Source organism: Phodopus roborovskii, unplaced genomic scaffold (assembly GCF_943737965.1).
Source record: "Phodopus roborovskii unplaced genomic scaffold, PHOROB, whole genome shotgun sequence".
NCBI classification, from domain to species: domain Eukaryota; kingdom Metazoa; phylum Chordata; class Mammalia; order Rodentia; family Cricetidae; genus Phodopus; species Phodopus roborovskii.
In genome coordinates, this window is record NW_026125439.1 from 53,178 (window position 1) to 77,456 (window position 24,279).

The window sequence follows — 24,279 nt, forward strand, 5'->3', positions numbered from 1 at the left end:
TGGAAGCAGACGACAGCATCCAGTGCCTGGTAATATACTATGATTAAGACTAACATCTAGATGGATCACAAAGAGAAAAACTTAGTATAAGCAATCAAGCAATCAAGGTGTTAAATGGGAATATTTTCACAGCCTGAGAGCGAACAGCTCTAAATACTCTTATCAGGGATTTGATACTATAGAAACACAAAAGACAAGCCCTAAATCAGAAACTTGGGATAGCCAACACGTTTGACAAAATACATTACCAGGTGCGCTGCTTTCAACCCCAGTTTGGTCCTTGTTAACTTCTACCTGATGGATTAGTTCTGCCTTTTCTTTATCCAGCTTACTGTTGGCTAATCTACAACACAATGATAGCATGTTAGAAAAATAAACAGTGGGTTCAGTCTGTAAGTTATGTGGGCATTTCCTATAAAGCCATATACAGTACTCAAAACATAGTCTTTTGCCAAGGGCACAGCTAATTCTGGGAGAGATGGCAGCAGGGTCATCAAGGTAAACATTTACTCTCTAGGTAGGGTTCATGGATTCATTCCCAAAAACACAAATTCTCAGTTTTTCCTAATCTTAGTCATAATGTTATTTTCAAGAGTGCTTCTCTTACAATGAGAGGAGGCTGCAGAAACTCCTAGAAGCATAGAATTACTTGTTTCTCTTTCATTAGGATTTGCTTCTGCAATACCACAGTTTAATTCCATGCTGCTAGAAAAATTTAAGTTACATTCTGGAAATATTAGATTTGAGCTCCCCCTCTTTCCTGTGTCCAGACTATATTAGAAGCATGGAATAATAATCAACTTTGAAAAGCTCTAGTCTTTAAGTGTGGCAAATTTGGTTGTGGGTAAGGGTGCATGGTGAGGATTATGGCCTGATTTCAGTTCTTGGAAGGAAAGAACCAACTCTTGCAAGTTGTCCACTGACCTTCCTTCACAGATGGCTTGCACATACCAAATCCCACCCCGAGCATGTATATGTGTACACATGCACATGCACTCACACACAAAAGGAAAAGAGAAAACATGTTAAAAATACTTAAGTAGTTAACTAAACACATTAACCCATACCTAAGGAGCTGGAGTTCCTGGATAAGCCCTTGATCTGTCTCCACACCTTCAGGAAGGGTTTTGAGGATCTCAATCTTTGAGCACAAAGAACCATTAGTTAGAAGATAGAAGTTTGGCACGGAAGTAAGAGATTATAAAAAGACTAACTTTTAATAAAGTATAACATTTGGGTCTTTGGAAGCATGAAGCCACAGTTCTGTGTTCCGGTCTATGCAGTCAGGCCATCAACGCTTGAGCAGCACACTGCTGCCCAAGGTAGTGAGGACACAGCATACAGAATAGCTGGGATCTCTTACAGAGAGAGGCCTTTGACTTTTACTGAGGGAGGAATACTAGCTTCAGGTGTGTGGCTTTTGTTTATGCTGTGTTTGTTTAACTGTGCGAAGCTGTATTACTGTGCCTGTCTAAAACACCTGGGGGTCCTAATAAAGAGCTGAATAGCTGATAGCGAGGGAGGAGCAAGGACAGGCAGGGCTGGCAGGCAGAAAGGATAAATTCAAGGAGAAATAAGGAAGAGGAGGAATATGAGAACAAGGAGAGGAGAACATCAGGGGTCAGCCACCCAGCCAGCATGAAGTAAGACACACAGAAGTAAGAAAAGGGAAAAGCCCAGAGGCAAAAGTTACATGGAATAATTTAAGTAAAGCTGGCAAGAAACCAGCCAAGCTAAGGCCGGGCATTCATAACTAAGAATAAGTCTCCACGTGTGATTTATTTGGGTGGTGGGCCCCCCAAAAAAGAGTAAAAAAACAATACTGTCATATGAGATGGGATGTGACAGGGCAGGATGGGGAGCATGGGCTGTCCACGGACAGAATCTAGGGAGAACAGGGTAACAGACTGCTGGTCTTGTCTCTGAAGGCCTCCATTTAAGCACAGATAGAAGTTCAGGAGTCGGTTATAGAAATATTGGGAATAGTGACGAGTGTTCTAGACACCAAGTGGGTATAAAGACCTGAAGCCTAAATGAGTTTCAGTTGTTCAAAAGCTTGAAAGGGTTAATGTTGGGACACCTGGTAGAAGATGCAAAGTGTCAGACCTTGTTCATAGATACAGGCTATAAAAAGAACTGTTAGCAAGTTTCATTCCAGGGTGATGGGGAACTACTACAAGAGTCTCAGAATAACACTACTATAATCTGCTCTGTGTGTTACAGGATTATTTAACAGCTGTAGAGAACAGACCAGTAGTATAGAACAGGTGAAATGATGCAAGGGGAAGCCCAGGGACCAGTTAGGAAATGACTACAGTAACTAAGCTATAAGCAGTGGCTTCCACACTGAGCACTGGATGTGAAGAGTAAGAGAATCAAGTTGTGACGATCCACTTTGTGGTTTACATATGTGGATGAGTTAAGTACTGTTCACGAGCTGAGTCTCCTAGGAGAGACACTAGTCAGGAGGTCAGGGATTCACCTTCGGCAATTCAGGGATTGTCTTGAGAAAAGTTACATTGTTTTATCATTTAGAGACTATTACATGTACATGCCTGTTGTTCAAGATCTTCTGTGTGTTTCTTAGCTTTTTGTTCTCTCTGTGTTGCTTCTCGAACAAGCTGTTTAAGGTCAATAATGCTTTGATTCTTTTTGGCAATATCACTTTCAAACTCTTTTATCTTGGTCTCATACATTCTAAAAATATAAAGAAAAATTACTATGGGCATTAATATGTAATTTCACTAATTCATCATTCAGCCTAAGTCACAATAAAATATTCAAGACTACATTATACTACTCTAGTCAAACCTTTGGCTGCATATTTAGCAGTAAAAAAAAAAAGTGGTGTTGATGAATAAGCATCCCAATTAACATGTGCTAATTAAAATAGAAAATTAAAATGATCGTAAAGAGTTTAAGATCTGAGGTGGAAATTGACTTTGGCAACTGTAAAACTCTTAGGTTGATACCTTATTTCAGGCATAGGAAAGTATCTAATTCATTAGACTATCATATATTACCCCATATCCAGTCCCCTCCCTTACCCCTGGAGGTGTTAAGGTAGAACATTCCCAAGGGGCACTACAGCAAGAACAAGTTGTTCAAAAGCAGGAGTGAGGGACACTGCACACTGTGGGATGGAGGAAGAAAGCAGGAGTGAGGGAAACTCTGCACACTGTGGGATGGAGGAAGAAAGCAGGAGTGAGGGACTCTGCACACTGTGGGATGGAGGAAGAAAGCAGGAGTGAGGGAAACTCTGCACACTGTGGGATGGAGGAAAAAATCAGGAGTGAGGGACACTGCACACTGGGATGGATAAATCTACACATATTTATAACGAGTAGGGAAATGACAAACAGCCTTAAAGAGATCCAGTAGCAAAATCTTTAAAAAATTGATCCCAGTAGTTTTACAGGCATATACTTAGAGGAAGATAGTGCTTATGGTATTCAAACTTTTCCAGAGGAAAATAATGTATCATGTCTTATAGATAAATTAACAAAGGATGGTACTGGTTCAGAAAAATTATCTGACAAGGACAACACAAGGAAGGGCAGTTATGATTACCTAAGTCCTGTCAAGTAATTTTGGACAGACCTTACGAACAGATTAGAAGGGTACGCTTACTTGGCAGATCCTAACTACGAAAGACATATCAAAGGTCAATGGTAACTGAAGTTCATTCCTCCTTCATCCATTTCTCTGTTCAAAAGCCTTCTCTGTTCAAAAGCCATTACTATGGTGGTCTGAATGAAAATGACCTTCCACGCCCCCCCCCCCCAAGTAAGTTTATATATTTGAATGCTTAGTCACCAGAGAGTAGAACTAAGAAAGGATTAGGAGCCATGGCCTTGTTGGAGGAAGTATGTTACTGGGGATGGACTTTGAGGTATCAAAAGCCCCTCACCAGGCCCAGTGTTTGCTCTGCCTGCTGCCTACAGATCAGCATATAATGCAGCATATGGCAGCATACACTGCTCTGGCCCTACACATGGCTGCCTGTGTGCCATCATGCTCCTGCCATGATTATAATAGACTACTAAACCTCTGAAACTGTAAGTGAGCCCCCAGTAAAATGCTGTTTTATAAGAAGTGTCTTGGTCATGGCATCTTTTCACAGCAATAGAACAGTGAATGACTATGAAAACCACCCAAGAATAAAGACCTTCTTGATCAGACTGCCCCATCTAAATAGCCCGTACAAGTCCCCGGTTCCTCCTAGCATCATTCAGTACTGGAACACTCAGCCCTTGGAAGACCAAGATAGAATTTGAGCTCAGCTTGGATAAACAGCATTTCAAAAACAAGTTGGACTTAGGTTTACTGAAGATTTCCCTACATGCAGTTCTCAGAATAGGAACTCACAAATGTTTTACATGTAAAATCACCTTCAATTATGGTTAAATAGTGCCATCAACCCACAACTGTCTTAACACTGTAAATCATTTGTTATGCCAATAAAGCAAGCATTTTTGTTACCTCATAGCGCCATAGAGAAATAAGGGTAGGGTCTATTATCTCCACAGTTAAAAACATCTTGAGCCACAGAAGGGATATAATTTATGAAATGTCACCGTGAAAAGCCGGACTTTCCTTACAGAGGCTGTTTCTGTAAGGCACCTAAGTGAGTTGGGCTTTTTAGAAATAACCTGACGTACACAATGTGACAGGACCAGATGCTGAGTGACTATTAGTGGAAGAAGTAAATCTCAGAGCAACTCAGCATATGTGACAACATAAGAAAATAGTGGCTCTTAAAAGTCAACTGACAGCTACTGGCCCAAGGCCACAGGGTCCAAGACAATGGGGCTTTTCTCCCCTTCACACCATCACACTTTTGGGTGTTCACATTCACACAGAGCTCTTGTTCCCAGTCTGCAGACAGGAAAGTGAGAACTGTAAGGGAACTCTGAACTCTGACTACTTTAGTAGTCTAGGGTAGGAAAAAGCACTCTTCTCCAGGATTACAGCCATCTATCTGAGTGCTCTCCAATATGCCCTACTTAGCCTTTTCTGTTTTCCTTAAAATTGGCTGACAGAAGTACATGCAATATAAGGCCCCCTAGAGAACAAGATATCTCACATTGCTTCAGCTCTCTTTTTAGTTGGAGTGACGATGTGTGTCATGTTTCCTGTCAAGTCATTACAGATAGGGCACATGTGGCCTCTGAGAACATCACAGGGAATGTATAAATGCAAGTAACTGGGCAGATACGGTAAAATAGAGTTGGCTTTCAGAACAGTTAGTACCATAGGCATACATTCAGTATCCTGATAGAAGTGTTCCCAGGAAGGGACAAAATGACAAGAAAGTGGAGGCCAGTAAGACACTAACAATACTGCTATGTTCATCTGTTGAGCTCTCTGTAAAGAAAATTGACCATTACACAACTAACTTAAAGCAATGCAGCTCATTCCAGATCCAGAGCAGCACAGATTGGGATAAAACAGCCCAGGTGTGTAGTAATATTTGTGGTAGAAATAAATGAACAAAATCAAGAAGCTGAAGCTACAGCTGCAGAAACGCATTGTCCAGGAGAAGGCTGGGCAGCATCCCTACGCCATGGCTGACAGCAGCTTCATGATGCACACCTAGCTCCAGGAAATTAGCCCCATTTCAGCTGTGCTTTGTTCTGTAGCCTGCCAATAAAGCTAGCTAAACACTTAAGGAAGAAACAGTTTTGGTCATTCTAAGACAGAATGAAGAGGCACGGATAAACAACCAAACTGTTCATCAGGAAATAACTGGGTTATTGAGCATATTTTTTTAAGCCAATGATGCTAGAGTTACAGTTGATTACACTTCGAACAAGTTTGAAACTCTCTGATCCTACCTTGTAACCACAATTGACTTCCAGCTCTCGCTGTCTGCACCTTCCAGCTGTGGCCCTCTACTTTCTGCAAACTGCAATTTCTTTGCAGTCTCTTCTAGTTGAAGCGCCATCTTGTCATTGACCAGCTCTAAGTTGTTCTTAGCTATCCTCAGATTCTCTGAAGCTTCCATTTCCTATCAGTGAAGGCTTATTAGTACATTATAAAGAAACAGAACTGTTCTCATAGATATTGGGTATTTAAATTTGTCACTATAAGCTGGGAAATATAAAATTAGCTGCAGCTATATTGTTTTAGGGCTGTAAAAATGTTCTTATTCCTGTAAAATAGCAATATAGTCATAGTACTTAATACAAAAGATCAAGTAAATGAAGGCAGTGAAATGTATTTACAAGTACATATTACCTAAGGAATCTAGTAGATACTTTAAATTTGTCATTTGTTTCTCAGGAAAATGTTCAGAACAATGAGATAGTTAACCTTGCTACACCTTAAAAGATGCTTGTTTTGACTCTATTGACTTAAAGAGTCCTGGCTATTAACACAAACAGTGTGTAAGTGACAGGTTATTTCCACTAATGAACATGAAGATTCAAGATGGCACGGCTCTGGCTTTACAATACAATGAGTTACTGTTTTAAAAGTCTTTAGGATTATAATCCCAACTCATTCACTAGATAATGTCTGTTGAAAATAATACCCATTTGTCAGGAGTAAGGGATATATTTGTGATGGTTGTGTAGCTTGGGCAGTCCCTGGGCCACTGGCAGTGGGACCAGGATTTATTCCTACTGCTTGCTGGCTTTTTGGAGCCCATTTTCTTTGTAGGGATACCTTGCTCAACCTAGATATACTGCTTGCTGGCTTTTTGGAGCCCATTTTCTTTGTAGGGATACCTTGCTCAACCTAGATCTAGGAGGGAGGGCCTTGGTCCTGCCTCAAAGTGACTCCCCATGGGAAGCCTTACCCTGTTTGAGGAGTAGATTGGGGTGGGGGGAAGGGGGAAGAGCAGGAGGAAGGGAAGGAACGGGAACTTGGATTGGTACATAAAATGAGAAAAGATTATTTTAAAATAAAAAAGATAAAAAGCATTTAAATGGAAAGGATTCTTAATAAAACAGTTATGTTCTTTGCTCTATAAGTTGGACATTGCTCTAAGATACACACACACACACAAACACACACACACACACACACACACACACACACACACACACACACACATATATACACTCATTTAAACTTCTCAACAGCCCTGTGACATCTGTGTTATGTGTATGTTTCTTTTGAGCTGAGTTCCCAATGTAGTCCAGGCTGGACTCTCTTTCTTGTACTGCCTAAGTATGGGAATAAATAGGCATTCAATGCCGTATGCCATGCCCAGCTAAAATATAGGTATATTTACTACTCCCAACTCCATATATGAGGAACAAAGAGACATTATTCAGCTGGGAACAATAAGTAACAGAACTAGGAACAGAAACTAGACTGAGCAGTTTCTTCCTGACAACCACCTTAGCTCTAAATTGTCATATAAATGTAGCAGTTCTATAATTCTTAAGATGCACTATGAACAGACATTGCATCACGGACCTATCAATTTTAATTTTGCCAAGGTATGTCACTTAATGAAAATAAATGTAACCTATCATTAGTGTCTTACTTTCTTAAGTTCTTTCCGAAGCCGTTCATTTTCAGCAATAATTCTCTCTGTGCCTCTGTTCTTGGATTCATATTGTATACTCAACTGACGTCCAAAGTGAGCTTTAAGCTTTTCTAATTCAGTCTGGTAATTGATAAAGCAACATATAATGAAACAAAAATCAATAAAATGAATATTTAGATGAAATCATACAAGCAACATTAAATGGACTTTGCAAGTTTATTTATGATTTATTCACATTATATGTAACAATAAGAAAAAAGAGGCCATGAATTTGAGAAAAGTAATGGAGGGAGAATGGGAAGTGACGGGGAAGGAAATGGGTAGGGAAACAAGAAGCAATTATATTTTAATTCTTTTAAGTGTAAAAAATAAAGATTGTTACTTAAACTCCTAAAACTTAATTCAAGGTAAGTAGTTTTAGATATTGTACTTGATGTGATTACAATTAAAGCCTTTTCACAAATGAACTTGCCTATAACAATGTTCCTATCCAGCCTTGCCTGTACATTAAAATGAGGTTAAGATGTAAAGGAAATACAAGGAACCGCACAGAGTCCCCCTCTTTACAAATCTAAATGAATACACATAATTACTCTACCACCAGAAAAGAACAATTGGTCCAGAAATAGTAAAGAAGACTAAAGGGGGCTACTCTAGCTAGCTTTAGATTTCTTGCCGATAAATCTGTTCTGACTTCAAAATACAACTGCATTCATTAATGACATTTGGTGTACTGTATATTTAACATTTCCCTTAAAAAACAATGTAAACTAAAATAGTAAAACATTCATATAAAATCAAATAAAAATTACCTTTAATTTTTCATTTTCTTCTTCAATATTTGCCATTTTCTCACTAGTGAGTATTCCTGATACTTTTTTCAATTGTTCATTTTCTCTTTGGACTTTTTCAACTACTTTCTTCATTAACCCAATAGTTTTTTCTAGCTCTGGGATTGTCTTTCCACTTCTACCGGACTATAAGAGAATATACAAATTTTTCAAACTTTGTATCTTATAGACTATAATATACTAATGTCAAAAAGATCTATTAATGTGTTGTGGAATATTAGTTAAATTTGTGTTATATCTTTAATTGTAGAATATTTGTTTAATGCTATAAATATTTGTTTAATGATGCAAAGATGTGTTACATCCTTTCATGTTACATTTTTCTTATTTTATTTTTTTATTCATTTTACATACCAACCATAGTTTCCCCTCCCTCCCCTCCCTCTTCTCCCCCTGTCCTTCCCCCACCCACCCCCATTTACTCTTTAGAAAGGATAAGGCCTCCCATGGGGAGTCAACAACCTGTCACATTCAGTTGAGGCAGAACCAAGCTCCCCCACCCCCAAATCAGGGCTGAGCAAGGCATCCCACCATATGGAATGGCCTTCAAAAAGCCAGTTCATGCACTAGGGGGTAGATGCTGGTCCCACTGCCAGGGGTCCCACACACAGACCAGGCTACAAAACTGTTCTCCACATACACAAGGCCTGGTTTGGTCCCCTGCAAACTCTCCAGCTGTTGGTCTAGAATCCATGAGCTCCCAGTTCAGGTCAACTGTCTGTATGAGTTTCCCCTGTCGTGATCTTGACACCCCTTGCTCATATATTCCTTCTCTTCCCCTCCTTGACTGGACTCCTGTAGCTAGCTCAGCCCGGTGCTTGGCTATGGATCTCTGCCTTTGCTTCTATCAGTTACTTGATGAAGGTTCTATGATGACAGTTACTGTAGTCACCAATCTGATTACAGGGGAAAGCCAGCTCAGGAATCCTCTCCACTAATGCTAGGGGTTGTAGCTGGGGTCATCCTATGGATTCCTGGGAATTTCCCTAGAATCAGGTTTCTCCTAACTCCACAATGACTCCCTCTATTGAGATATCTCTTTCCTTGCTCTCCAACCCTATTCCTCCCCCAACTAAAACCTTCCTGTTTCCTCATGTTCTCATCGAGTTTACCACCCTCCTACCCCCAGTTTACCTAGAAAATCTCTGTGAAGCTGTGTTACTTTGCCTGTCTAAAACACTTTATTGGTCCAATTAAGAGCTGAGTGGTCAATAGCTAGACAGAAGAGAGAAATAGGCAAGGCTGGCAGGCAGAGAATAAGTAGAAGGAGAAATACATGAAGAGGATGGAGAAGAGAGAGTAGAATGACAGGGCCCAGCCATCCAGCAACACAGCCAGCCACAGAGTAAGGAAAGAAAAGATATACAAAATTAGAAAAATATAAAAGCCCAGAGGCAAAAAGTAGACAGGATAATTTAAGAAAAGATGGGTAGAAACAAGTCAAGCTAAGGCCAGGCATTCATAATTAATAATAAATCTCCATGTATTTATTTGGGAGATGACTGGCAGGCCCCCAAAGAGCAAAGAATAAAAACAACTTATCTCTGATTCTAAAGATTGTGCTAATTCAGTGCTTTCTAAAATAAGTGATATAGGAATTATAAACTCACTCCATATAAAAGAAAACCAGGGCTTAAATATATTTAAATCTTCCTTCAATCACTTAAATCCCACTTCTTAAATCATATAGTTAGTAACAGCTTAAGCATGCTATCTGATGTGTGATCCAAGTAAGTAAATAGCTTTTGGCTAGCGTTCTTCCTAGTACGGTGGTTCTCAACCTATGGGTCATAACTTTTGGGGGTTGAACTTTGACCAGGGCTTCCAATGACCATCACAAAACATAGATATTTACATTACAATAAATAAAAGTTGCAAAATTGCAATCATGAAGCAGCAACAAAAATAATTTTATAGTTGTGGTCACCACAGCATGAGGAACTGTATTAAAGGGTCACAGCATCAGGAAGGATGAGAACCACTAACCTGGCACATAAAAAGTGTCTTTTCACAGAATAAAATGACAAAAGTGAAATGATGAGTTTAAGTAGCTCATAAGTAATCATTATAGTGGTGATTTTCTCTAATAGGTCATATATTAACAGAAATTCAATTTCTGTTAACATAAAAATTTAATTTGTTAATAAATGACCTAATGAAGACATTGACAAAGGTATTTCACTATTTAGTTAATTTTCAACAGCTGAGTAAATGGATACGCTGAACTGGGTTCTAGGCAGGACAGGCCTGCTACAGTCATGAACTCACAACAGCTGTGGTTGCCTATGCAAAACCAGCAGATAAAGGCAACTGACATTCTAGCATGGGTAGGGAAGAGGTTAGTAAACCTGCACCCCTAAACTTAGGAGCTATAAATAACTGATGAGTTCTACAAAGGGAGAGTCTGTTTTGCATTAAAGGTATGGCTCTGGGTAGGTTGACCATGCTTTATTGGATGACCACACACCTAGAAGTATATGGACAGCATAAATTGGAGTCTGTGGGTTATTAACTTAAAAAAAGAAGGATACAAAGTTGGAGGGTCAGAGAAAAGAGGGGTGGGCTGGGAGAAGGTAAAGGAAAGGAGTTGGAGGTTAATATGATCCAAATAAATTGTACCAAATTTTCTAAGAATTAATAAAAGTACTAAAATTTTAGTTGGCATTCATGATATGCAAAGAAAAATCCTAAAACATTTATATAAAACTTTAATATATACTTTTAAAATGTCAAATATTCTTTCTTTATAATTTTTATACTCCTTAAAGATGACAAAATTACATACATATTTATTGTACATACAAGATTACACATGTTCACTTTAAAACAAATGTTGACTGTCAATTAATATTCTCAGTATTCACACAGAATGCATCATGTGTGTCCTAATATTATTACCCAAATGAACTTTTGTATCACGAGTGCTTCAGTGTTTACCACTCTACAAGAGCAACAGCAGCTTAAACCCTTGGCTCTGGCTTCCTAAAAACGGAAACTTACCCCTCTGACCTGACCAAGTTTCCGTTCAACTTCCATTTTTCCTTTCTTAAGAAATTCACACATTTCCTTCAAATCTCTTACTTGATTCTAAAAGATAAAAGAAAACAACAGCAATTTGTCATGACAATACAATAGCCCTTGAAAAAAAGAGGAAGAAAATTATCTGAATTAAAAAAAAAAAAAAAAAAAAAAAAAAAAAAACCTCAACTATAGGACCAAACTCAACAGTTGTGCCTCAAAAGAACTTTTGATGTAAGACATGTACTGGCTAGTTTTTGCCAGCTGGTCACAAGCTGGAGTCACGTGAGCGGAAGGAACCCCAACTGAGAAAATGCCACCAGGAAGGCTACAGGCCTGTGGTGTGTTTTCTTGATTAAAGATGGGTGTGGAAGACTCCAGCTCACTGTGGGTGATGTCAGTCTTGGCAGGTGGTCCTGGAGGGTTACAAGAAAGCAGGCTGAGAAAGCTCTAAGGAGCAAGCAGGAAGCAGCTCTCCTCCTTGGCCTCAGCTGCTGCTTCCAGGTTCCTGCCCTGATCTCCCTTGAGGGACTGTGATGTGAGTACATGTTCAATAAATTAAATACTAGACAGCATATAATCATTTAAAAACTCTGAGTTGTTGTCCCATAATGCACACACACAGATACTTCCCCAGGAAAAGGACTGAGGCCACCCCACTGCTCTTCTCAGAGTATAAATCAGAACGAGAAGCATGAAGTGTAATAGCATCACTGCTATTGGGAATGACAGAATGCTAATGTTCTTGATTAGAAAATAAGTCAGTTTGCTAGCCAAGAAAAAAGCTATCACCATAATAGGGGAAAATGTAGGAAACCAGAGATTAACATTAGCACTAATTTAGAAGTAACACTTCTAAGAAACAATTACATTTAAGTTATTACAATTATTAATGAGATATAAGAAATTTCTTATATTTCTTACCTTGGATCACATGAACTTGACACTTCTATTGTCTGGGCTTCTTTTTTTTTTCTTTTTTTTCCAGTTAATTCTCTTTTTTTTTTTAATTTTATTTAATTTTATATAACAGTCCAATTAAATGAAAACAAACATTTATACACAATTTGTCTGGGCTCCGTATTATCAGTACAACTTCTATCGTGTAGAATTCTTAGTGTCTGTATGACCCAGTTCCTCACTTCTCCACCAGCCCTGCTATGCAAGCTCTCTCGTTATCTAACCCCTCTCTACTAATCATGATCCCTATTTCCCTTAGTGATCCCTCACATCAGCTCTTTACACACTAATTTGTTTGTTTGTTGATTGGCATCTTCCTCATCAGAAGACGTTTTATTGATGCTTGCATTTTTAATGACTGCTAACTAAATGCATGTCTGCTATAAGTAGGGACTCAAATGCCTCTTAAATGAGGAAATGTATATAACATAACATCACAAAGATATCTTATATCTGAATATTCTGAATAATATCTGAATATTCATATCAGAAAATGACATAAGTAAATTTAAGTGTGTGGTGAACTTAGGCATCATAATGAAATTAAATTTACCTTTAGTCTTGGCAAATCTTTATTTGCTTGTTCAAGTTGAAATTTCAGCTCAATATTTTCAGATGACAGCTTCAAGTTTTCCCTTTGAAGTTCTCCTTCTTTTTGACAATGATCATCTGACTCTATTTCTGAAGTCTGGAAAATGAAATTTAGAGTATATTCAACATTTAACAAAAGCCACAGAGACATACGCCAGGAAACATTGCCAAAAATGAATTTTTAAAAAGGAATGTTGGGGGGAAAATAGCATATTTTACATACAACCAAAACCAAGTAAGATGGTTTACAAAGCCTCCAGAAAAGGTGATTTTTAAAAATTAAAACAGAAAGCAAAGTCAAGTATGGCTTAAAAATGCATATGTCTATAACCACTGCAATTTCTTTCTCCAGAAGATACTCATTCATTTCTTGAAATAAAGTTATCAGTTTTGTCTTCTGAAATACACTAAACACCGAATTTAATTTTTTTCCCCATATGAAGATATCCTGGGTTGTTATGCTTATTTTTTACTAAATTTTATGATTTTTGAAAGAAGAATCTCGAAAATGATCCTAAGTAGGCTAGAAAATTAGACTCTCATCTACATTTGAGGACTGTTGTGTGCGAAGTGTGAAATGCGTGGAGGTCATCATCGTGTTTTGGGCTGTTTCTCACCATTACTCCACACAATGGGCTATGAAGACAGTAGCATCCAGGTATTTTGCTTAAAATAATACCTTTATACCTTCCTTTATAATATACTTCAAGACAGTAGCTCCCAGGTATTTTGCTTAAAATAATACCTTTATACCTTCCTTTATAATATACTTCAAATTATTAACATTATTCTGTACTTCTGATACATATTTATTTGAAATAAACATACATTTTCTCAGACCAAATATTAAAAAATAAAAAAGGAGGCAAAAGCATTCTGGATAGACCTAGGAATCTCATGAGACAGTTAACAGAACATTGGCAGGAAGGCAGCACTGTTCCAATTTTTTTATTCACAGGATATATATGCATAAATGCAATGGCAAGAAAAAAGATAGCGTCTTTGGTGATGGGCATAAGCATGTATTCAGGCTCTCCTACCATTGGTCAACGACAAAACAATTCGTGTCATTCACAAAGCTGACAATGTTCGCACTTTGGATGATTTTAAGGTCTCCATTAAACATGGAAATCTTTGATTCTGTTTCTAAACCATTTTCTCTTCCTGAAGTTTGTCTATCTCTGGTAGATTGTGTACTGATCAGCATGGTGGCAGTATCGTCATCCTCTGTAGGTCCACCTGGACCAATGTTACATGACTGACATTTTTGTCTACATGTCCTTTTATTTTCCCATCCTTACTCGCCCTATTCTTGTTCTCCTTTTTATGTTTCATATTTTCATTTTCACAAAATTATTAATTTTCTTACTTTTAGGAACTGATGTATTTTCATATATCAAGTTAAAGAAATCCATAAAGCTGAGATAATTTTTTTTGACTTACTATTTGGTATTGTTTCATACTTAATTCTGTGGGATCTATAACATTTCTATAATACCGCAGAGTATTTGTAGATAGCCAGTGTTGTAAATCAGTGACATTTGTTGTTTCTGTTTTGGTTCTGAGAGTAGTTTTATGTGGCATTTTGTCTGTTCATATCTTAGTTTTGCTGGTATTTTTTTGCTGTTGAATTTTTATGAAAAACATTGTTTCTATATCTGTGAACATTAACACCAATGATGGAAACCAGATGAACCACATCAGAGAGGAAACAAGGATGTAGCAAAATATGATGCACAGCAGCATCCCTAACTTGAGCTGGAAGTGCTAGGAATCTTTGCAATGAAGGTTTAGACAAAGTGTTAAGTATTTAAAGTTAGCCACCGCCATATCAGATAGGATTTAATATAAGTGCTGTGTCAATATCAATTAGGAGGATGTAATGTTTTTGTCCAGATAATGGAAAAATTGTATTATCCTTTATGCCTTTAACACTGAGGGGAAAAAAGGAAAGATGTATATTTACCAAAGACTGGGAATAGGCATCCTTTGAAAGTTGTTTTTCTAAAGTACGAAGTTTCTCTTGAAGGTATCTATTTTGTAAATGTAAGTCTTCCACAACAGAATCTCTTGGAAGAGCTTGGTGGGTCCTATGAACAGCAATCAGACTATTATACAAACCGTACTTGTTCTCAAATGTATTATATTGTAATACAGAAAAGAAAAAATATATATGTGATCAACACTATAACTTAAAAATTTTAAATTTCCAAAGTTGACAAATAAATTAGGGCATAATTTATATTAAAAATAATTCTTTCCTATGAGGGATCCACCAAAGACTTCTTTATACCATCAGCGAAAGTGTATCCTGATAGGAACACATTAACACCTTTAAAGTGCCTTTATTTATTTATAGAACTATGTAGAATAGCTAAAATGCCCACTCTTTTAAAAACATTACATAGTAATTGCATACCATCTATTTCATTCCCAAACAGCTTCAGGACCCAAGGTTCTACTGTTTTCAGTAAATGTTGTGATAGCAAGTCCAAAACTTAACTGCCTGTCTACAAGACCCACCTTACTTTGGCACAAACAAATCTATGAAACCTTATTGTCTAGGATTTCTCTCCATTTAACAAATAAACACTTAATGGAAAGACAATAAAATCCACTCTTATCTCTATATCTTTACTAAGAATTTATCTATATCGCATCCATCCTCTCTTTAATATATGCATTTGATTAATACAATTCAGATGTTCAGACTGCTCGACTTTGGAGGATGGCATAATTCCCTTTACTTCTTCTTTCTGCCTGCCTCTTGCCCGCTTAGGTACACATGTTCAGTGGCTAAAGGACTCAACATCAAAGTGAACTAAAGCCCAGTCCTATCCAAATAACCACGTTGAGATACGATGGAAGCATCACAAAATTGGCATGGGAAGTTCCAGGTAGGAATGACAAGGAGTCCCTTATGACCTAGGCTCACTCATGAGCTGCATATGCATGAAAAAGACAACCAATAAAATCCATAGGTTAAGCAACATCTATTTCCAGGTGGACAAATCAGCCATTCTCTATCAACTCAGACACTAATTCCACGCAGCAGATTACCTCATGTATAGTATGTCATTTTCTAAGTCCAGATTCCGCTTTTTTAACTCTTCCAACTCTTTCTCTGACTCCAAAGCTCGCACCCCTAACACCTGATCCACAGTCATGCCGGTTGTTTTCAGTTTCTTCTGCAATGTAAGTTTCTCTTTATCAGCTCTGTAGGGTTTAAAAAGGAATGATAAAAACCTATCTTTTACAATTCCTGTTTGGTTTGTTAAATCTCAGTTCAGTCGTTGTCATGCCCATATACAGTAAGTGTACTTGGTACGAATTTATTTGAGAGTCACGGATATTCCATTCATAATTAAAGTTACATCATGCCATGTTTCAAACACAATACAATATGAACCATAAATAAACTAGCAAATTTTTCACATATCAAGTAAAATAAACTACATGATTTCAGGATAAAACTTTACATAGTATTAGTTTTATAATGAAATTTAACTCACTTGGCAAAAAGCTCCTTTAAAGTATTCAGTTGCTTCGTCAGACTGTGGACTTCCGCTTCTTTCTCTTTTAATTTGCTCCGCATTCCCTCTACTTTGGTTTGCCACTTTTTCCCTTCTTCCCACCTAATTAATTCTTCTCTAGCACTCTGTAAACAGTAACAGAGGGATTCTAAAACTATCAGCAATATTTGTAATCTCATTTCAAATACCGATCCACATTTTAAGCTATACTTCCAAGATAATACTAAATAGTTCATTCTGTTAAATAAGTTCTAGAATCTTTAGGTATGGCACACTATTAGGAAAAAAGACCTTCAATTTAAGTAGGCTTTATGCATTCCTCAACAGATAAGTCTCAGAGAAGATTCTGACTAATGCCAATATCCTTCAGAAATTAAGTGAAAGATACATGATTTACTTAAGCTTCTAAAAAATAATTCTGTGTGACTGACCACTGCAGTCCTGTTATAGCATGACAACTTCCCAATACTGTAACTCACTCTGGTCTATATGAACAGTATGTTACCATCCCACCTGTATTTATTTAGTGTTGCCTCTCCTCTAGAAACGGAGAGCAGAAAGCATGTGTAAACCAGAAAAAAGAGTAGACGCTTGCAAATCTGACACTTTTTATTTGTGAACAAACTTGAGTGGTGCCAATATACACAAGCAAATGATATAAATATACTGAGTAAGTTAACTTGTGATAATTGCTATTAAGTAATGGAAAAGATGGATATCGGGTCTTACAGGAGCACACTATCTGGTAACAGTGATGGTAGTGTTACGTCGCTAGTATTACAATAAAAGGTACAAAACAAAGTTGTGTGATACACAATAGTCCCGTGTTCTGAACAAGTCCTGCTGGATGCTTATATAGTTAAAGCTGTTCTCACAACTGTATGAACTAAGAATTTAATTCCATTTCACCATATTAACACCAAGTATTTTTATGTTCTCCCTATGCATTGAATTTATTAAGAATACAATTGCCTTTTAAAAATAAAGGCTAGATATTATTTTACTGACAATACTAGCAACAACTACTTATCATGTTGGAAATCAAATTACAAGCAGCAATATGCACTGCCATTAGAACACATTTTACAAGGTATACATCAGAGTATATTTGGAGCTCAAAATTCACATTGATATTGCATAAGGTACAAATACATGGTTACCTTATTTTTCTAGTGTAGATCATATACATGTTGACATATGAATAATGTATTATCGTGTTCATTCTTTCATAAATTATTTTTATACTTCTACTAATTACATTTAGTACATTTACAACATTAAAATTATAGAGGCTTACATTGACTTTAAATTTAATTTAGAATACTACAGGAAATATTATGAAACATTATGTTTACTATAAATGGGATGTCTTGTCTAAAAAGGCCGGGAGTTGTGGTTTGAAGTCAAATTCAAACAATCTCCTCCAATACTATAGACTAGTATCCAATACTAGAGACCCTTCAATATGCTTCCTCCAAATTAGTTTATAGCCTTATTTATTTAAATCAGCTAATATGTATCCTTTTAAAACTACAAAATCTTCCCTGATCAAACAATACTCTGACCTCCAGAAATATAAATACTATGTGGGAGAATGAAGTATGAGGTACATAAATAATTCTGCAGCATAAATGGAACCCTTCATCGGGACTGAGCAAGGAGATGAGAGGATGGGGAGGAATGGTAAACTCATGGGTTACAAAGTGTGTGAAGAGATAGATAATATCTAATATTGGGAAATGCCACCAAGGTGCACTGCGGGTGTGTCCTCAAGTGGAGTGAACTGCCTACAGGTCAGAAACCGGCCTTAGACATGTCGACTTTATTTAGGGCCATAAACAATGTGCCTGAAGCCCTTAGACTATTAGAGGAAATTCTCTATCAACATGTTTCATTTAGTTTAAAACTATTAATGAGGACATTTCACATACCTTTTCCTTCACAGGTTTTATGTCTATGTCGTCCACCTTTCTTTCCAGTTGGCTTTCAAGTTTTTTAACTTTCTTTTGAAGTTCATCAATTAAACTTTGCTTATTATCTAGCAGAGGTTTGTTCTGAAAACATTAAGATATGTTACATGACAAATACACATCAAAGGGCATAGTAACTATTTCAATTATAGAAATTTTGGGGAGCCTAATATTAATCATGTTTTCTACATGATTCTGATTATCAGTATAATAAGGAAGCTACCACTGTAGACAAGAACTATAGCAGAGGTCACTCAAGGAACTAATCAAAGAGTTGGGAGGTGGCGACACACGCCTTTAATCCCAGAACATAAGAGGCAGAGGCAGGTGGATGGATCTTCAAGTTCAAGGACAGCCTGGTCTACAAAGTGAATTTCAAACAGCCAGGTCTGCATAGGGAAACCCTATTTTGAAAAACCAAAAAGAAACAAACAAACAATGACACTTTGAAATTTGCAGGCAAATGGATGAAACTAGAAAAACAAAACAAACAAACATAGTGAGGTAACCCAGACAGAAAGACAAACATGCTATGTACCCACTCATAAGTGGATATTAGGCGTAAAGCAAAGGATAACCAGGCTACAATCCACAGCCCCCAGAGAAGCGAGGCAAAAAGGAGGACCCTAAGGGGGACACACATGGAGGGCCCCAGGAAGAGAAAATAGTTAAGATCTACTAGGTAAACTGGAAGGGGGTGGAGGAAGGGGGAAACGAGAGATCATGAAGAATGAGTTGGGGGAAGGGATGAAGAGAGAGAACAATGACAGATATCTTGACAGAGGGAGCCATTATGGTGTTAGGGGAGAAATCTGGTGCTAGAAAAATTCTCAGGAATCTACAAGAATGACTTCTGTTAAGACTCCTAACAATAGTGGAGAGGGTATCCGAATGGACCTTCCCCTTTAATCAAACAGTGACTACTCTAATTGTCATCATAGAACCTACATCCAGTACCTGATGGAAGATGCAGTGACCAACAGCCAGTCACTAGGCTGAGAGATCCTGGAGTTCAGTTAAAGAGAGGGAGGAGGGATCATATGAACAAGGGAGGTCAAGAGCATGATGGGGAAAACCACAGAGACAGCTGACCCAAGCTCGTGGGAGCTCACAGACTTTGGACTGACAGCTGGGGAGCCTGCCGAATGTGGGTTCTGAATGTGGGTGACAGTTATGTGACTTGGACTTTGTTGGGGGATTGACTCACAGTGGGACCAGGATCAATTCCAGGTGTATAAACTGGCTTTTTGGAGCCCAATCCCTATGATGGGATACCTTGCTCAGACTTGATAGGGGGAGGGGGGGCTTGGTCCTGCTTCAACTTGGTACACCAGACTTTGTTGACTCCCCAAGGAAGGCCTTACCCAGTGTGAAGAGAAGATGGGAGATGGGAAGGGGAGTGAGCAGGAGAAGGGGAGGGAGCAGGAACTGGGGTTAATATGTAAAATGAAAAAAAATTAATAAAAAGAGTAGACATCTCATGAAATAAGAAACTGAAAGGCAGTTTTAGCACACACAATAAATGAGTAAGAATCATGCCTTGTATATACAGATCAAACATATTATCTGAATTAAATGCAATATTACCTGTAGTCCACTGGACAGTCTTTTAATCTGTCTTCTCAGTTCTTCATTTTCTTGATCAATCCCATCTTTCTCTCTAAGGATTTTATTATAAGCTTTTTGCTTTTTTTGCAGTTGATTATTTAAATCATTTAAGTCATCAGCTAGAGAATTTTCTTTGTTTTTACTTGTTTTAAGAGCTTCTTTCAATTTTAAAAGATTTTCATTTAAATCTTCAATTTGTGACTAATAAGAGATAAAGGTGTTATTCACAAATCTTCGAGTATTAATGAGAAAGCAAGAGGAAACTGAAGTTATACTATTAATAAACATTAGAAATGTAATTCCAATATAAATTTTTAAATATAGCACAGAAGGGAAAACTAGAAACTGCAGATAATTTCCCCTTCATGTCAAATAAAACAACTTACTAACAAAAAAAAAAAAAAAAAAAAAAAAAATTCAAGCATCAAGCAATCATTTTCAACAAGTAGCCAAGACAAAACTTATTTTTTAAAAAATATTTCGTTATCGGTAAAATAATAAAAACCCAGTGACTTCCAAATATACAGCAATGCTTTAAAGATCCTAAAACATAAGATTAGCATAACATACACCTCTGACTTCAAGCACTTTGTGATGAGAAAACATGGGTTCAGCCTGAGAACAGCCATGACTACAAACAGGAGTTCTTAGGTGCCCTGAGCAAAGACAGCGGTAGAAACGTTATTATTGGCTCTGTAATGGCTTATTCAACTAAGTAAGTGGGTTTGTTTCTTTGTTTTGTTGGATTTTTTGTTCTGGAACTCTCTCTGTGGACCAGGCTGGCCTCGAACTCACAGAGATCCCCTTGTTTATGTGGGCCACCACTACCTGGCATGAGTGTTTTATTGAATAAATTATTAGTAATATTAATTAGTATTATTATAATGTGTTTAAAAGAAAAATATATCTTGGAGAAAGATTTGAAAAAATGAAACATTCAGAAACAGCATTTCATATGAATAGAAAAATATTACAACTATTCCAGTAAAGGACTCTTCTTTTAATACATTTATTTAGTAATAGACTTTTTTAACTATTAACTATGACCACAAGATTGAAAAGTATAAGCTATTTTTAAAAATTTTGAAAAATCTACTTCCCGAAGTATTTATTGGCAGTAAAAGGCATATATGAAAAAAATGAAAAGTAAATAAAACTAAAAGAAATATTAGATTTTTCATTTTGTCACAATATATATGAAATTTTCTGTAAAGAAAATTTTCAGGGAAAAAGAGATATTGAGAATTTTTATGAAATATATATTTAGGAAAAAGTTTAAATCACTAAGCATAATGACCAGATAAGAAAACAATGAAGTATGTTGTTAAAATTAATTTGGCAGAAAAAGGAAGAAAAAAAATTTATTTGGAAGAAAAGGCTTCAGAGCCAGGCAGCTCTACAGAGAAAATGTCTTATACTGTGCCATACTGGTTGGGGAATGGCAGTTATGGAAGAAGTTATATACACCTGGTGTATTTGTGAGATCTGAAATCATCCCAACAAAGCAGCCTTAAAAGAGTTCTGAGGGCTAGAAGTTTAGCTCAGTCATGGAGTGTTTGCCTATGTTGGATCTGATTCCTGGGAATACTTAAGGTATACTAAAAATGCTTTAAATTTTCTAAGTAAAATGCTTATGAGATGATTTCTATTAGTAAGCATAACTCATAGTGGCCTGTCTTTCAGAATCCTCAAGATGATAGTCAACATATGAGTAACATAAATATACGTACTGTTTAAAACTGTGTGCATTATTTGTCTAATTAGAGAACAATTAAAAAGCATTCTCTGAACTGATCACACATCTGGCCACATTAACCCCATGTTGATGCTCACCTTTAGCTCTCTGGTATGTCGATCAATAACTTGTTGGACATTGAGATTTGCCTCTCTTTGAGAAGTTACCGCAATAATACGTTCTTCAGCCGCTGCTGTCATTTCTGCCCGGAGTTCCAACAGAGCTCGACTAAGTGCCTAAAAATTACAATACACAAGCATTTTTATTTAACATTGTATATGAGCAAAATAAAATACAAAATAGGCAGCACTACTTTCTATTACTTTTCTATTAGATGCAAAATGCTAAGTGGTTTTAAGTATGGCACTGTAGCCCATGCCTATGATCGCATCAGCACCAAGGTGGCTAAGACAGATGATAATGGCGAGCTTGAGGACAGCTTGTATCTAGTGAGTTCTAGGCCAGCCTGGTGAGAGTAAGACATATCTCAACAAAGAAATGAAAGTGTTTAACAAAAAGAATTTAATTAAATATAATTCACAATGAATTTCCTTTGTAATTTTACTCAATTTTTCACAAATAGTTCAAAACCCTGACAGTTATTTTCAGAACTAAGCATTATACCAAGCAATTCATATTATAAAACAAAGCATGTTATGTTTGAAAATTCCCAAGGTTATATATTAGCAATGAGTCCTTCACTTAGAAAAATACTCACTTTGTGCATCCATTCATGTGAAATTTACTGAATGTAGGCAGATGAGTAATGTTATAGGACATCATTTAAAATATTTGCCATGAAATCCATGAACTAAGGTGGGAAAATGTAGCATCTTCTAAACCATTTACCAAGTATCAGATAAAAAAAAAAAAAAAAAAAAAAAAACAGCAAAACTACTACCTGGGATTAAATCTGCCCTCAACACCATTGTGGCCACCTTCTTAAACCCTTCTTCCCCTTACCACTGTATCACTCCGAAATCCCCTAAATTGTTCAAAACTGTTTCAGCTACATGGAAATCCAATGGGAAATGAGAAAATAATGAAATTAAGATTTCCTTCCTTACAGATGCTCAACAAATCACCATACATTAAAAAAAAAAAAAAAAAAAAAACAAAAAACAAAAAACGGTTCTTCATCTGCATTTTAAAATAGCACTCCCACTGCAGAGCCCTGCCGGGAAAGAACTGTCCTTTACAACGGGTGTCAGACAGAGCTGGCCTGTCCTGGGCAGATGCCAGGCCTTCTCTAGGCCGTCTTTTCTCTTGAGTGGCCGTCTGCCACTCACCTTTTGCTGCTTCTCTTTCAGGGCCAGTTGGCTCTTTAGCCTGTCCACCAGATTCCTCATTGTGGTCGTCGGAGCTCTTGAGTTGGCTTCTTTCTGAGCCTGGAGCTCAGACTTCAAACTCTGAGACTCCTTCTGTGCGTGGACGAGAGCATGCCTTAAGTCCTCCACTTCTGCCTTTACTTTCTTTACCTCCCCTGAATGGTTTTCCTGGAGCCTGAGAGAGACAAGCACATGTATTTGCCAGACTGGGCATTTTATTTTGATTTAAAGAAAAACAAAAAACAAAAAACAAAGCAACTTATAAAGGTATAAGTCCAATGACTACAAGTACTTTATATAGTAAAAGACTACATGCAAGGTTTTCAGAAATTACATTTTTTTTTTTGTATTCAGGAATTAGATGCAAAAGTCTAAGTAATTTCAGTACAACATGGTGGTTTATGCCTATGATCTCTGCACCGAGGCAGCTGAAACAGAAGACTATGACAAACTTGAGGGTAGCTTACACTATCCGGTGAGTTCGAGGCCAGACTGGGTTAGACTGAGACATGTCTCAACAGAGAAATGAAAGAAGATCATAAAAAATGCAACTTTATAATCTAGTACATGGCATGAGATTAATTAATATACAAAAAAAATCCTCCTGTATATTCAATAGAATGAGACAAACCGAGACAAAGGCAACACAAAATATATTATTTTCCAGAGAAAAACTTTCAAGTGGCTACTACTCATATATTCACAAACGTGGTAGCTTTGAGAGGTATCTTGGGTCTAAGAGTAAACAGTCAAAGTTCTAACAGGCCATCAGAAAAGGAACAGAATCCTAGTGGGCCAACATTCTCACTTTCATCAGATAAACTGAGGTCCAGTTCTATGATTAGAAACGGAACAACCTTATGCCAATTTTAGGTTTAAAGGTCTATTTCTAAAAACTGGCTCATTAATGATTACAATAGTTTTTGTTGTTGTTTGTCTTTTGAGTCAGGTTTTCTCCATGTAACAGCCCTAGCTAATTATCCTGGAACTCACTCTGTAGACCAGGCTGGCCTTGAACTCACAGAGATCCACCTACCCCTGCTTCCCGAGTGCTGGGATTAAAGGCATGTGCAACCACTGCACAGCTAAATTACAATATTTAATATACAGAATGTTATGGACACTAACATTGTAGTTTTTTTGTAGTTTTCTTTAACAAACATTTCTTGAGCCTCTGTTTTATC

At 37.2% G+C, this 24,279-nt stretch overlaps 1 protein-coding gene across 1 annotated transcript in view; it reads right to left on the bottom strand.

Moving 5' to 3' along the window:
* LOC127215314 (centrosomal protein of 290 kDa-like) overlaps nucleotides 1-24,279 on the bottom strand; it is a 73,627-nt gene that overhangs the window by 3,837 nt on the left and 45,511 nt on the right. The window contains 15 exon segments of the mRNA XM_051175685.1: nucleotides 249-343; nucleotides 1,068-1,141; nucleotides 2,556-2,697; nucleotides 5,838-6,010; nucleotides 7,499-7,621; nucleotides 8,314-8,478; nucleotides 11,353-11,439; nucleotides 12,884-13,018; nucleotides 14,888-15,011; nucleotides 15,982-16,137; nucleotides 16,434-16,579; nucleotides 18,386-18,508; nucleotides 20,012-20,233; nucleotides 21,866-22,003; nucleotides 23,057-23,270. Of these exon segments, the coding sequence (XP_051031642.1) occupies nucleotides 249-343; nucleotides 1,068-1,141; nucleotides 2,556-2,697; nucleotides 5,838-6,010; nucleotides 7,499-7,621; nucleotides 8,314-8,478; nucleotides 11,353-11,439; nucleotides 12,884-13,018; nucleotides 14,888-15,011; nucleotides 15,982-16,137; nucleotides 16,434-16,579; nucleotides 18,386-18,508; nucleotides 20,012-20,233; nucleotides 21,866-22,003; nucleotides 23,057-23,270 (2,117 nt within the window).